Source organism: Leucoraja erinacea, chromosome 9 (genome assembly GCF_028641065.1).
Source record: "Leucoraja erinacea ecotype New England chromosome 9, Leri_hhj_1, whole genome shotgun sequence".
In the NCBI taxonomy this organism is placed as follows: domain Eukaryota; kingdom Metazoa; phylum Chordata; class Chondrichthyes; order Rajiformes; family Rajidae; genus Leucoraja; species Leucoraja erinaceus.
This window is the reverse complement of record NC_073385.1, coordinates 50,095,080-50,111,616: the sequence shown is the minus strand read 5'-3', so window position 1 is coordinate 50,111,616 and position 16,537 is coordinate 50,095,080. Positions and strand designations below refer to the sequence as shown.

At 40.1% G+C, this 16,537-nt stretch overlaps 1 protein-coding gene and 1 long non-coding RNA gene across 3 annotated transcripts in view; one reads left to right on the top strand and one right to left on the bottom strand.

The window, feature by feature from the left end:
- Positions 1–7,833, bottom strand: part of LOC129700360 (uncharacterized) — a 40,045-nt gene extending 32,212 nt beyond the window's left edge. The window contains exons 1-2 of the long non-coding RNA XR_008724045.1: positions 7,701–7,833; positions 6,803–7,009 (exon numbers count right to left, since the gene is read on the bottom strand). This is a non-coding gene — a long non-coding RNA (uncharacterized LOC129700360). The remainder of the gene's footprint in view (positions 1–6,802; positions 7,010–7,700) is intronic.
- fntb (farnesyltransferase, CAAX box, beta) overlaps positions 7,812–16,537 on the top strand; it is a 58,826-nt gene continuing 50,100 nt past the window's right edge. The window contains exons 1-2 of one of the 2 annotated variants that reach the window (XM_055640778.1): positions 7,812–8,023; positions 11,791–11,855. In XM_055640778.1, the coding sequence (XP_055496753.1) occupies positions 7,925–8,023; positions 11,791–11,855 (164 nt within the window). In that variant the 5' untranslated portion in view covers positions 7,812–7,924. Of the gene's footprint in view, positions 8,024–11,790; positions 11,856–16,537 lie in introns of those variants that run through there. The other variant, XM_055640779.1, reaches the window with a different exon arrangement.

Here is a 16,537-nt window from a genome sequence, read left to right as displayed (position 1 = left end):
CCGCTCATTATGAGATGTTTTCTTGAGCAGTACAACCTCACAGCTGAATACTAAATGTCCCTGTCAGCACAACCCACATGTGTATCTGGCAATTCATTGAACCATAATTCTTAGAAACTAACAGTGGGCATTTCAAGGAGTTTGGGGTCCTTATTTGCAAATGCGTTTAATAACTTAGAGTGTGATATCTTAAAGGGTGACAGAACAAATGTTTGCCTTATCCATTGTAATGGGTTTCCTTTTCAATGACTGGAGGTGCGCTTTGATTCCGGTCAACCATTTGAGGGGAATAACAGACTATGGGGGATTTTGTTTTGTTTAGTTTAGAGAACAGCGCAGAAACAGGCCCTTCAGCTCGTGCTGACCAGTGATCACTCCATACACTAGCATTATCGTACACACTAGGGACAATTTACAATTTTACCAAAGCCAAATAACCTACAAATCTGTACGTCTTTGGAGTGTGGGAGGAAACCAAAGCACCTGGAGAAGGTGGAAGGTGTCACCAAATTGAACTGTTTTGTCCTAAAAGTTGTTGAGCTTCTAGAGTGGCACAGTGGTGGAGCAGTAGAGTTGCTGCCTCACAGTCCCACATTCCAAGGGGTTTGTCGGGTAATTGGTTTTTGTAAATTGTCACGTGTGTGCAAGATAGACTAGCGTATGGGTGATCGTTGGCCTTGGTGGGCCAAGGAGCCTGTTTCCACGCTGGGTCTCTAAACTGAAGTAACCTAAACTAGAGAAATGTCGGAGCTGCACTTATCTAGGTAAGTGAAGAGTAATCCATCAGACATCTGACTTGCAACTTGTTGATGATGAGGATATCAGGAGACAAGCCAGTCGCTGCTAAGTACCCAGCTTCTGACCTTTGGCTTGTTTTTGTGATTGGTTTAATTATGTTACATTAACCATTGTTTCACTTGTCTAATTCTTGCTGTTTCCAAGCAAGGTTGCTTGTTTCTTAAATGTTCTAAATGGATTTAAACATTAGTCAATTATGTTTGTTCACACATCAGGCCTTTTAATGGAAGGCCAATGATGATGATGTAGCTCAGATGATTGAGTCTTGGAAAGATACTCTGAAGAACTTAAAATGTAATCAAATCATGATTTATCTTAGTGGCTAATCTTATCTTATTTATGAATGTTAAAATAAATCTGCCATTGGCATTTGTGACTGATTTGTTACCAGTCTGACCTTTGAGCTGGAAGGCTCAATTCCACTTCCAGACAGTTCAGCACAAAAATATAAACAGCAATTCCAGTGTAGTATTGTGAGAGTGCTACAGTGCTAACGGTTCAATTTTCCAGATGAAACATAAACAGACAGACTGCTGCCCTCTTGTGGCATTCATTATATCACGGCCTATAATTCCTCAACTATTCTCTAAGACAAAATAGCACAATAAAGAGCTGGGAACAAATGCACGAGGTACAAGTAGATTAAAATGGTGAAATACAAAGAAAATAACTGTATAAAAGTTAAATGTTTAACTGCAACAACAAGTCATCAAATACAATTATGTTGAGACTGACCACAACAATCAATTTTCCTAGTTCTTCCATGTGGAAGTTTGTGTAGCAACAACGAAACAGTTTTTTATTCCAGAGAGTAGAAACTCAGGCTGGCAGAAGTTCAGTTAAATCCTGATGCGTCATTCTCCATTTATTGTTTGCACAATGAAATGCAGCCAGTCACAGGTTGCAAAACAGAAAGCAATACAAGACTTTAGAATGAGCATTTACAGCATAGATGCCATGTTAACATATCTGTTGGAGTAAGTAGATAGACTTAATTTTAGATGGACAATTAACTTAATTGTCTGAAGAAGGGTCCTGGCCCGAAACTTCACTCTTCCTTTTTCTCCCGTTTATTTTCGGTACATACCAGCATCTGCAGTTCCATTCTACACGCTTAATTTTACTATCTTAATCTCTGTCTGAGTGGTAGAACCTGCTGTTGCCATGGAAATCAGTTTAAGTGAAAGATGACAGCAAGAAATAAGTGTCTGAGGGTTTTTCCTTAAAAGCAGGATCTCTGAACGATCCTTACAGTAGATACATATAGTACACACAGGAGAATATAGAAGGTTGCAGTGATATGATAAATAACAGCATGTACATTAGCAAAAGTCATAAAGCTCCTGGACTGCATGCAAATCTATAACAAACCGAAGAAGCTGAAGTAGGATCCCCATTGGAAACATCATCTGTCCACTCCATCCACAGATGCTGCCTGACCAGCTGAATTCCTCCAGAACTTGTGTTTAACTCAAATAAGTAAGTTTCAAAGATATTTAGAAGACTCTACAGAGACTGAAGAAGGGTCTCGACCCAAAACATCACCCATTCCTTCTCTCCAGAGATGATGCCTGTCCCGCTGAGTTACTCCAGCATTTTGTGTTTATCTTCGATTTAAACCAGCATCTGCAGTTCTTTCCTATACATTCAAAGATATTTCCAATGTGTGTGTGGAAAATATGCTTTGTGCACCTAAGTTCGACTGTTTACATTACTTACACCTTTAACGATACCATCTTCTGGAAGACAATTTCTATCAGACCCTGCTCACATGGGCACCAGAACGTAAACATCTTCTTCTGCCTTTTCTTTGTACCTCTACCTCACAATACTGTGCACATGGCAATAAATGCCACTTGACTACAGCCTGGAACATGTCAGGGTGCAGAATTTAGTTCAGAGAAAAAGCATGCCAACCATCAATCACCCATTCACACCAGTTCTATGTTATCCCCTTTTCTCATCCACTCTCTGTGCACGAGGGGCAATTTACAAAGGACAAACCCGCACATCTTTGGGATGTGGGGGGAACCAGAGCACCAGGAGGAAACCCACGTGTTCACAGGGAGAATGTGCAAACTCCACAAAGCCAGCACCCGAGTTCAGGATTGAACCTGGGTCTCTGGTGCTATGAGGCAACAAATCTACTAGCTGAGTCACTGTGCCGCCCCGAATTTATAATTTCAGTGCAGTAATTTTTAAAAAGAATATATTTATGGATGTAAGAATCACTGGCAAGGCCAATGCTTATTACCCATCCACATGAAGAGAATAAATAGCACATGGACAAATGACGTATATGCAGGAACAAGTTAAGTGGGAGAGCAAAGTCGTACTTCGGTGCACCTGTCGATATGAAAATCAGACTCGAATGTCCAGAGAATCAATTTGCAGTGATTTATGAAGTCGTATGGACAAGCTTCACATGTAAAGTCATTCCTTGTGAAGCTATGATTCATCCATCATGACGCAGTACAGCAGAACTGCACAGATAAAGAACACGGGGCTACAGCCCAATTATAGATCCCTCTTCCAGAGTTGAACTATCACAACAAATGATTAATTCAAACTTACGCATTTAAAATAACTTCGTGCAGTTACAAATAAGAGGCAAAGCGGAATTTGCAAATCCTAACATTTTATACAAACCTTGCCAACACTGGTCCCGAACAGTGCTAATCCCTCAGCGAACAGTTTAAAAAAGTAATCTGCTTATTTTATTAGGATGTGTGGGATCTTGCTGTGTACAAACTGATTCTCATTGATCCTGCTTTGAAACAATGAAACCTGTTGTAGATTAAAAATATGATTTAAAAGAGTAGAGCAGAATTTAAAAAAACTGTATCATGAGAGGATACAAATAATCCCATCATGTCTGCAATATTAGTGTGAAAGGAGCAGTTCAGCAGTTAGAAAAATGTAGAGTTTGTCCACTTCTTTGTATAAAAAAAAAAAAAACAACTGAATTGCTCAAAAGCATCTTCATGGGTTAATGGGTTATTACAAATAAATAAATTGCTGCAATGAGCAATTGAGAGGGAATTTGAATGCTGGAGTAAATGTGACTTTCTGCAACTGGTGCATTGTGAGCAGTTTTGGTCTTCAATTTTAAAAAAGAATATACTTGCCAACGAGACAGTGCAACAAAGATTATCCGAAAGATTCACCAGAGAAAAACAACTGCTTTTATACACAGAACAGCCCACTGTTAGTGCTGCTGCCTCTCACCTTCAGGATCGTGGGTTGGATTCTAACCTCCAGTGCTGCCTGCTTGTAGTTCACACATTTTGCCTACCACTGCATTAGTTTCTAATGGGTATTCTGTCTGGTATCCTCCAATATCACAAATATTTGCTGGTGGGTTAATTGGCTATTGTAATCCCTTAATTTATGCAAGAGGCATATGAAGCACCAAGAAACTGGTGCACATGTGAGAGATGTTGCTGCAGGGTGCAGGGAAATGAGGAGGAATGGAAGTTAGGATTGGCTTGACCTGTCTGCATGATGAGAAGCTAAGAAAGATGTTCATCTGGTTTCACAGCACCAGCAGGTAAAGGCCACGATTTATAAGATGCCACTCCAAGGAAGTGGCAGTGGTTGTATGAAGAACAAACATTTAAATACTCGCAGAATTACAGGAGTTATTCCCTATTGCCACTGTGCGGGTGAGTTTAATAAACAGAATGAGGCTGCAAATACCCGTGTTTGTGAGGACTACCTTCTGAAGATCTCTGCACTTTCCTTCACCAATCTCTTTATCAACTAAGCAATCACGAGAACAAGGAAAGGCTGTGTTGATCACATTCCTATTCAAACAGTAATATTTATGTTCTGTTGTTCTTGGTGAAATGCAGCCATGAATACACACTACCCCTCCAACACTCAAGTGGGAGCATTGCTCTTTCAACAGCCTGGATAGCCGTGCCTCATGTGTAAACTTTATCCAAAATAATACACAGCTGATAAAGAAGACACAAAGTGCTGGAATAACTCAGTGGATCAGGCAGCATCCCTGGAGAACATGGATAGGTGACGTTTCAGGTTGGAACCCTTCTTCAGACTGATCAGTCTAAAGAAGGATCCCAAGCCAAAGCGTCACTTATCCATTTTCTCCACAGATGCTGCCTGGTACAGCGAGTTACTCCAGCACTTTGTTTCATTTTTTTTGTAAACCAATATCTGCAGTTCCTTGTTTCTCATACATAGCTGATCTCATAGTCAACACTGGTGTCAATCAGCTCTGCTCTTTTGAAACTAATGGCCCTGTGATCTCCTACTCACTCACACCTGAGTGAATCTGTGTTCATCAGCAGGATGAGCGTCGACTGTTCAATGAGGTTGTCAACTACTTTCACGTCCTTGTCTGAAAGATTTCCACTTGCTGTTACGATTGCTTCTGGATTTTAAAGTTCCTGAAGTCTCCACAGAGTGGTGCAACAGACGTTGAAAAGATTCATTTTTCACTGGACAAACCATTTCTTCTGAGACAGGATGTAATTGTTGGCAATTCCCTCAAGCCAGGATGGATTGGAGAATAAACAGAGTCAAGGCTCAATAGGGCAAGCTGCTGGATGCATCAGGAAGAAGATTAAAAGATCATAAATATGTTTGGCATCAAAGGAGCCTGATACAGAACAGTTCATAGCCAATGCCACATGACAACAGCAAAACAGAGTCAATTCAGTGTAAAAGAGTCTGAAGAAGGGTCTCGACCCGAAACATCACCTATTCCTTTTCTCCAGAGATGCTACCTGACCCACTGAGTTATTCCTGCATTTTGTGTCTCTCTTCAGTGTTAACTCTGCTCTTGGTTGCCAGAATGACTACAGCAGGTAACCATTTGCTGTATACATGCCTTTGGTGAAATGCCACCGTGACACATAGCATCCCTCTGAGGTTCAAGCACGAATATTTTTGAAAGGTGTCAACATAAAACTACTGGATACACCACCTTCAACTGCACACAGAAGTTTTACCCATACACAGAAGCAGTATAAAGGACACATGAGTATGGGTTCACTCAATGGCTATGAGTGCAAGCACAAGGAAATGTGGACCCCTTTCTCATATCTCAGCAGCTACCTTTCTGCAAAGTCAGTTGTCATTGATTACATTCACAACTGCACCAGCACAGACTTCGGTAAATTCAAGAAAAGGATACATAAATGTCAAGATTTCAAAACTGGCCACAAAGCAGCAGTGATCCCTTTCCTTCTGCTTCTCAGACCTACAGCAGACATTTCAAGGCACTAGAAAAATATCACCAATGCTGTCTCTACAAAGTTCGCCAAATGCACCAAGGATAAGAAACCAATGTTAATATCCTCTCAACATTCCCAACAGCAAGGCCTGATTGTATTCAGATGGCTATGATGGCAGGCCACATTGCTTAGACACCTACAGATTCCAAATGAAACCAGGAATTGGTGGAAACACCTAGTTGGTCGGGCCACATCTGCGGGATGTGAAACACAATGAATGCTTCAGCGTGAAGTCCTGACGATGTGTCTTCATCATAAAGATCTTCAAACTGAAGTGGTTGCTCTGCTTCTTTTCTCAGAGTGATTAGTTTAGGTGTCAGAGGTTATGGAGAGAAGGCCGGAGAATGGGGTTAGGATAAATCAGCCATGATGGAATGGCAGAGTAGACTTGATGGGCCGAATGGCCTAATTCTACTACTATTCCTTATGGCATGAGATGTAGCCTGAGGTGTTGGGTGAAGCTAGCATTTGATTTTATCCTAAAATAGACAAGCTATTCCTAACTGAGTCATGGGAAGAGATCACCCTGCACAAAGCTAAAAAAAAAATTCAAGGATGTGTTCTAAGCCTCCCTGATAAACAATGCAACATCTCCACTGATTCATGGGAATCTCGTACCTATGACCACTCTGAGTGGATGAGGAGCATTCAGAAAAGTGTTGAGAACCTTGTGTTTATATGCTGGGAACACAAAGCAGTTCAGTGTAAAGATGGAAGGAACAACCATCTCACAAACTACTCACCTTACACCAGGCCTCATCTGTGGAAGTGCTTAAGATTCCAAAACTGACCACATCAGTTACCGCAGGACTGGAAACAACTCATCTTCAATCCAGAGGTACTGCCAAATACATCAATGACCATGAGATGATCCAATTTATTTCCCTCCTCAATCTCTCCAGGGAAATTCATCTGATAACCATGATGCAATCGACTTTAAACTCCCTCATCTATAAAGAACACATGAAGCAAGAATTTGAACAGAATGGCGATATTAGACCAAGTAAAAATACATATGAATTAAGTTTCTAGAACCCATAATTTCATTTTAAATTCAGGAATCTGTGGTATGTTGAAATAAATGTCAGTAACAATTACAAAGATCTTGTTAACACACATTTTAGGCATTGGCATGTAAGAGTATTGAATCAAAATGTAATAATTTTCCCAAGAAACGTTCAATATTAATTTATATTAATAACATCATGTAAAATTATGCCATGTATTGGGAAAATCTTTGGAATTCTTGGAGGCTCTGTTACTGAATTGTTTTAAAACATAGATCAATAGATTTCTGAACATTAAGGGATACAAGGAAATGGAAATGGTGCAGGAAAACAGTGATGTGATAGAAGATGAATAGTCGAACAGGTTTGCTGGGCCAGATGCTCTATTCATGCTCCCGCTTCTTAAGTAAATTAAAAACAGTAAAACTCGACAAAATGCATAAAACAATAAAACGAATGCAATTCAATTCAATGAAATAAAAAGGAAACTAGCAAATGAATGCTTTCTCTGGACTCGAGTGGGTTATTGGGGACAATGAGGACGTTTCTGCTCTTCCAGAGCAGTTGCACTGACAGGGACGATCCTTTGGAAGTATTTCAGGAATGGTGTTTTTGTCTGCGAATCCTGGGTTACCTGGGCAAAAGCCGGCAGGTCCAATTGAAGCAGCTGGAAGATTGGAGCTCACCAACCAGGAGAGACGCACAACGAGCTTGGCGTTTGAGCGGAAGGCTTGTCCCTCTCTGGTTGCTGTTGGAGTTGCCGGCGAGTGCAAGTGATGCTGAGTGAGGCTTGAGAGGAGAGGAGAGGAGGGGAGAGGAAGGGAAGCTGCCGACGAGGCCGACGCCGCTCCCGTCGCCATGGCACAGCCAACCACCCCACTGAGATGCTTCCGCGACCACCACTTCAAAGAAAAATTTAAAGACGAAAATGTGGTGACAGTAACTTCGGTGGAGCAGGTGAGGAGCCGTGGGTGCAGGAATGGGCGTAGGCCGCGCCGGACGCGGGGGCTGCCGGGAGCTGTAGTTCGTTGTCGGTTCAGTCGCTCTGTGTTGGCGGGAGTTCGGACTACATTTCCCACAAGGCCCCTCTCTGGCTCCCACTGCTGCTGATCCCCTCTAACCTAGTGGAAGCGCAACAGTTCAAATGTACCTTTTAGTGTGCAAGTTTGATCCATGCTCTTTCATCCGGTTTGCATTAGGCTCATTCTATGCACTTTTAACGTAGTGAAATCAATAGCAAATATATGGACGTGTTTGTGTCGGAGGGAACGGCAGATGCTGGTTTAAACCGAAGATAGACACAAGAAGCTGGACACAAGAAGATAGACACAATAGTCAGCGGGACAGGCAGCATCTCTGGAGAGAGGAACGGGTGACGTTTCGGGGTTGAGACCCTTCTTCAGACAGTTTCCTTGGTTATGGAATGGAATAAACTAGGGATATAAAATAAAATGGAATAAAAAGGGAATGGAATAAACTAGACAACAATATAGTCAAATCACCTTAACTAGACAGTTTTAAGGAGGCACTAACAGCACGTTAGTGTCATGCACAACATATCCAAGTTGGCGATATGCAGAGTACTGCCCTACCGACTACAAGTTCAGAAGGTATGGTCAGATATTCAGCCTGAAGAAGGGTATGACCCGAAACGTACCTGTTTCTTTTCTCCAGAAATACTGCCTGACCCGCTGAGTTGCCCCAACATTTTGTATCGATCTTCCTTGGTTATGGTTTCATTTGTAGTGTTCAGGGAACATTTTGGAGCAATATGCATGTGGATAGAACAAAACTTAGTGGAACTCTGGCCAGTGTTAATGGAGGCCCAGAAAATTCAACTGAGAGATGTTGGGAGAATACTACCCCACTTCCTACATAGTGCTGGAATTAGCAGGTCAGGCAGCATCTCCGGCGAATATGGATAGGTGAAGTTTCGGGTCGAGGCCCTTTTAACTAATAAATAACATTATTCATTTATGGATTGTGGAGATCCAGTGCAGAGCCAACATTTGTTATCCAGCCAGCACTGAGGGGATGTGTACAGGTAGCATGGATACTTTTTGAATGTTATAGGGTTGAGATTGTCTTTCCGAGAGGGGTGGTTTCAGAGTGGTTTGTTCCTTTGGAATATTGTTCCAAAGTGCCAATTGCATTTTTAATACTGGATGATAAAGTTTGCTGGTTTCAGAGAAACGATTGAAGTAGCTATTGCAGTATCCAGTACACCAATTGTCAGCTGGTAGTCAAGAGAATAATTGTTCAAGATGGCCTCTGGGATATCATCGAATGTGCTGTTTTATCATAGATTGTGTTGAAGTTTGTCTGTTGGTGCTGCACTCAATGTGCAAGTTGAGAGTACTCTTGACCTTTTCGCTGTAAGGTAGAAAACACACAGTCACAGGGAGAACATACTAACTCTGTACAGACTGCACCCAGAGTCAGGATTGAAACTGGGTCTCTGGTGCTGTCGGGCAGCAACTCTACCGCTGCGTCACTCTGCCTACCTCCTCTGGCAGCTCGTTCTATATAACCACCACCCTCTGAAAAAAAAATTGTCCCTCGGGTTTGGATTAAATATTTCCCCTCTCACTGTAAACCTAAGCCCTCTGGTTCTTGATTACACTACTCTGGGTTGACTCTACTGTTGGGCAATATTTTATCTCAGATTGGTGACAATGTAAGAGCTATACTAAGCTAGTTTAGTTAAGTGTGGCGAGATTTGTAGGACAAATTTTCGGAGATACTGTGGGTCCTTGATGATGCTGGCTGCCTTTTTGTAATTTCCTTCATTCGTAGACGTTCGAGTTGCCAAACCAGGCCATGATGCAACCAGTCAATATGCATGACAATATTCAGACATACTTGGTAATCATGATTCAAGAACCTGGAATATTGTTAATAATATGCAATATTTTATATATGATTACATCAGGTGGAAGGCTAACTAAAATTGGGGCAGATTCCCATCCTTTGTTATTGATGAGGAGTATTATGCAAGATCAACGAGCATTCACGTGGAGACACAGGGACTGCAGAAGCTGAAAACTTGATCAAAAAACAAGTTGCTGGTGAACTTGGTGGGCCAGGCAACATCTGTGGTGGAAAATAGACGACAACATTTTGGATTGGAACTTATCTGATTTATTAGTCTGAAGAAAGGTCCCGACCCCTGAAATATAATCTGTCCATTTTCCTCCACTGATGCAGCCTGGCCTGCTGAGTTACTTTAATAATTTGTTTGGCTGGCTTTAATATGTCTTGTATCAGGTGCCTCGTTATTTTATTTGTATTAATAGTTTCATGGAGCTGTGCATCTTACCAAACTACAGAGCAACAAAGAGCTAATTGTATTTTTATGGGTCAGGAGTCGTTTGGATCAGACCATGGAAAAGCATCATATTTCTTGCCCAAAGGACATGCGAGTCAGAGATATTGTTATGATCATCAAATAGCTTCACTTTTACTGGCAGCTTTTTAATTCCTGATTTATTTAGGTAACTACATTTCCCCAGGTCCATTGAATTTGAACACATCTTCTGCATTAATTGTACGCACATTTGGGTTGCTCGATCTATAATATAACTACTATGCCATCAAATTTTAATTAAGATGATATATGATAAAGTGGCAATGAACAGATAATAGTTTGTAGAGAAAGGACATTGGTTGAGGAAATTAAGATGGAGAATGGTTACATCATTCTGCTACTCAAATATACAATCTTAACAGCATTAAAGAATGTAGGGAAAATATGGATTGTATGAGTTGATCTATATGAAATATTTGTTGTACAAACAAATATTTTTATTTACACAATGCATTAAAACTGGATGAATTGTTTGTGTTGCATGGTCACTGTACGTGATACGGATATTTGGATTATAATGGGTAGGGAATATGATTTTTGGTGTAAAAATTGGGTAAAAGTTTCATTAATTTAAAGGCAATTTTATAGTTCAGATACTAACATACAGAGATAGTCTTTTTCAGTAAACGCCTCTTGTAAAACACAATTTGAATTGTTTTATTATTGGTTTTTAGATTATCGAAGGGCCGAATGGCCTACTCCTGCACCTATTTTTCTTTGTATCTTTTGCAGCCATATTTTAACATTACATCAGCATGGTTACAGTGGTAATTAAAGATAGGGAAAGGATATTTTCAGCTTGCTGAGTATCTGTTTGCCAATCATGAAAACAGTCATAATTATTAATGATATATGGAAAGTAATGTAATTTACATGCAATGGTTAAGATGCTTAAAAACAGGATTTCATTCAGACTTGTTCAAATTTCGCTATTGTGTCTTGAACTGAGATTTAGCAATGTGGCTTAAACTGAGCTGCGTTGTCTTCGATATGCAAGATCAGACATGCCTCTGGCCAGAGGCTCTGTAGAACAGTGCTAATTACTTTCTCCCTGTGGGTCAGCTTGTCTCCTGAACATTGAAGTAAGCAAGTTAAGTCAGATGCCATTGTATCAAGTTGAGGGACCAGATATAGTTTGCATGCTGGCTTATTCCCTTCATCTGAATGGAATTATTAATTTAGGGTGATGGAGTGGGTTGGGAGGACTGTTGTAATTTAGTAAATTTTCTGTCATGCCAGTCCAAAAATGTTTTTGATGAAGGACATTGATATTTGGGCTTCTGAAATAGCCAGTTTACTTTGAAAATCTAATCTTGAATGCACAGAGTTTACTTTTGCCTTTATTTCTCTACAACAGATAGCAGTAGAATTGAATGTCCAAGAGGCGTATGAATCCTTCAGAATTGATTGGCGCATGCCACAGTAAGTACTTGGTTTAAAGCTACATCAATCCTGTAGGGATTTGTGCACAGGATTAACAGCAGAAACAAAAGTTGCCCCACACAAACATGTCAGTACAACTTTTGAATAAGCTTGTGGAGAATGTGTACTTCTAACATCTTAAGGAATGAAATATTTTGATTACTTCACGATACTGTTGAATGTAACTGTTTTTATGCAGCACTAATTGGATCAAGTAGCAGGATACTGTAGAAGTGGTGTAGACTTTGGATGTGCTTATCTGCTCACCAGTAATATCGTTGCTCATTAACTTTTCCATCAACAGGGATGTTGATTTTATTTTGCTGTGATTCTTTAAAATAACTAGTGTTGCCTCATAACCCACTATTTTTCATGATGCATCACAGGTTTTTTTTTAATTCCCAAGATTTACTCTTGACTCAGACATGCTGTATTATGATTGTGGAATCACTGATAAAAATAATGAAGTTGTGAAATATTCAGTTGATGACTTCTGTTATGTCTTGTGCTTATATCGGCATCAAAATAATTATACACTTGGCTTGATACTAGTTTAGCTTCATTACGAAGAGTGAGATATGAATGAGCTTTTCACCGCACCTGGGTACTGATAACAATAATTACAAACTAAAATTAAATGTACAGAAAATTGTTTTTAGAATGGATATTTCCTTGGATGTCATGTTATGTCTATTCCCCAATCCTATTTTGTCTATTCCCCAATCCTTCCTGCCTCAACCCAACACTTATGGATGGTCAAGCAAGAATTGTATATGGCAAGAGAATAACATGAGAAATTATGTTCTGTCGACCAAATCACAGCAATATTGCTTCAAATGCACGTTTATACATTTAAATTAAAACCTTCTAGTTTCCTATGCCCTAATTGCGAAACTTATCAGTTAATTTTATGTGGGTTGGTGTTTCTGCTTGTGCTCAGCCCTGTTTTGATGAGTATGATTTAGCTTCACTTTACCGCGAGTACCTATGTCCCGCGATCGGAGCACTTTTTCCCGGTATGTTTTCGCAGGCAGCTCCGAGATTATTTGTTAAAGACTTATTACTCTACTACAAGCTGGCATTAGTGACAATGTTTAATTGACTACGTTATAATTTAGGCCCTCAATTTCATGACTGATGAATGAATGAGTAAGTGAGTGAGTGAATGAATGAATAAGGAATGAATAATGAATGAATGAATTTATTCACATTATAAAATGGTGCAATTAAATTAATTAAAGTCCATACAGATAGATTTTCATAAATTCAGACTTTAGTCTTACCTTTCAGTTAGTTGATTCATGGGGGGCCTTCTTAGTGTTCCAGCACATCAGCAGGGACTTTGAAGGCTTTCTTGCACTTTAATCCACTTCGCAGCACTTTCTTCAGCCTTTTTAACGCTTTTCCCACTAAATACAATTAACCTGCTGCAAGTTTTCACGACATTTATTCCACAGAACAACACATCGGAATCTCCAGTAAAACAGGCAACTGTGAAGCCCCCTCAGCCATTTTGTGTGCTAGCCTGAAACAAAGCGCGTGATTGGCCAACTAGCAGAGAACTCAATGTTAAATGTGCTTTGATTGGACTAAAAAATTCCAGACATTTTTTTGATTTTCCTCTAATTTAATAAAAATGTGCAAGTCTTCTTCATATCGAGTTTCAGGGGTGATTTATATAGATTTTTTTACACAATATGTGAAAATCTCATGTAGTTTGGTGACTTGGGTCACGAAATCCTATTTCTAGACACATTTTTGATGCTCAGCCCACAGCCTAAAGGTGCTTTTGGTGGTGTTGTACGTGGCAGGTGTGGCCCATACTATGTCACCCTTCCCCCACTATGGCAGCCGCCTGAAATGTTTTCAGCTTCATCTGAGGATCCAGGATGGAGCCCATCCAATGTGTCATGATACACAAATGTCCAGAGAACAGGGATAAATTGTAACCAACATTATTCATTTCCTGATGGCCTGCTTTGTGTGTAGCTAAATTACAATTAAAAGACAAAGAACGTGCTATAACTCCAGGATAAGCACTCAACTAAGAAAACCAAAACCAGTATTATCTAACTGAATACATCAACTTATGCTAAGGATACTAAATAACTCAGTATGCAAAAACAGCTACCTACATATTAACTGGCTCTTTAAAAAAATAAAAAAATAAAAATTCATATAGATGCAAGTTTATCATTGGGGTTATCAAATGGACACCTCCCTTCACTGGTGTTTTGTTAAATTAGGCCCACGAAGGCTCAACAATTGGTTCTGGTATCCCAGAACAACCTCCCTCAATACCTTCTCTCACCACCTATGTTATCAGTATCTACTAAATAAAGGAAGCTGCAGCCAATTAATTTACTCTAACAAATGCTAAACACCTGCATCCTATCTTCCACTAATCCTAAACCATCATTAAACTTGCAACACTACAAATATATAAAGCTGCGTATAGAATCGAAGTATACGTCAAGTGCCATCACAAGCTGAGATTCAACCCGAGCCTGTAATATACCTTGTGCACCTAATGGGGGCAATTCAGTTGGGTTTTGATGTGCTACCTGTCCTTCACAGAACAGTTCCTTTAGAAATAAACTTTTGATCACAGGTCCATCAGGCAGTGGTCAACATCGAAAGCTCTACAGGCCCTTTGAGAAGAAGATGCAATTTTCTACATGCTAGCCAGTTAAATCATACTGTACACAAGTTCAATAAATCCCCTAGAACTGCATGCAGAGAGTTGCCACATTCCAACACCACATTCTAAAACCATCTTGCAACTTCCAAGTCTTTAAAAAGTGCGATCTTGGGCCAAAGAAATATCCAATTTAGAATTTTCTCATTTGTAAGTCCTTGCGTGTTTTTAGTGCAAATGGAAGTCTATATGAGAATGCTGTTATATGAGAAATCCATGCAATTTTTTGGTTTTGTTATATACAATGCATTCAGAAAGTATTCAGACCCCTTCACTTTTTCCACATTTTGTTACATTACAGCCTTATTTTAAAATTGATTAAATTCATTTTTTAAATTATCAATCTGCACACATACTCCAGAATGAAGAAGTGAAAACAGATGTTTAGAAATGTTTGTAAAGTAATTAAAAAGAAATAACTGAAATATCACATTTACATAAGTATTCAGACCCTTTGCTATGACACTCAAAATTGAGCTTAGGTTCATCCTGTTTCCGTTGATTATCCTTGAGGTGTTTCTACAACTTGATTGGAGTCCCAAGTGGTAAATTAAATTGATTGGACATGATTTGGAAAGGCACACACCTGTCTATATAAGGTCCCACAGTTGACAGTGCATGTCAGTGCCATGAAGACGAAGGAATTGTCCGTAGACCTCTGAGACTGAATTGTGTCGAGAAATAGATCTGGGGAAGGGTATAAAACAATTTCTGCAGCATTGTAGACTCTGAAGAGCACAGTGACCTCCGTCATTCTTAAATGGAAGAACTTTGGAACCACCAGGACTCTTCATAGAGCTGGCCGCCCAGCCAAACTGAGCAATCGGGGGAGAAGGGCCTTGGTTAGGGAGGTGACCAAGAACCCGATGGTCACTCTGACAGAGCTCCAGAGTTCCTTTGTGGAGATGGGAAAACCTTCCAGAAGTACAACTATATCTGTAGCACTCCACCAATCAGGCCTTTATGGTAGAGTGGCCAGACGGAAGCTACTCCTCAGTAAAAGGCACATGACAGCTCGCTTGGAGTTTGCCAAAATCACCTAAACAAGATTCTCTGGTTTGATGAAACCAAGATTGAATTCTTTGGCCTGAATGCCAAGTATCACACCTGGAGGAAACCAGGCACTGCTCATCACCTGGCCAATACCATACCTATGGTGGCAGCATCATGCTGTAGGATGTTTTTTCAGCGGCAGGAACTGGGAGACTAGTCAAGATCGAGGGAAAGATGAACGGAGCAAAGTACAGAAAGATCCTTGATGAAAACCTGCTCCAGAGCATTCTGGACCTCAGATTGGGGCAGAGGTTCCAACAGGACAATGACCCTAAGCACACAGCCAAGACAACGCAGGAGTGGCTTCGTGCCAAGTCTATGAATGTATTTGAGTGGGCCAGCCAGACCCTCGGACTTGAACCCGTTTGAACATTTCTGGAGGGACCTGAAAATAGCTGTGCATCGACGTTCCCCATCCAACCTGACAGAGCCTGAGAGGATATGCAGAGAAGAATGGGGGAAATTACCCAAATACAGGTGTGCCAAGCTTGTAGCGTCATACCCAAGATGACTTGAGGCTGTAATCGCTGCTAAAGGTGCCTCAACAAAGCACCGTAAAGGGTCTGAATACTTATGTAAAAGTGATATTTCAGTTATTTATTTTTATTTACTAATTTCTAAACACCTGTTTTCGCTTTTTTATTATGGGGTATTGTGTGTAGATTGATGATTTAAAAAAAAAAAGAATTTAATCCATTTTAGAATAAGGCTGTAACGTAACAAAATGTGGAAAATGTGAAGGGGTCTGAATACTTTCTGAATGCACTGTATATTTTATATGAATGATGTTTTTTTTTAAGTAAAAAACTAGCTCTTCCAAACTAATTCAGAGAAGAATGTCAAAGCAGAAAATCTTCTCGAATCGATCGATACCGAGGCCTCTATAAATCTCAGGGTGCACATCAAAAACATGTTGTTGACTTGTGGACTA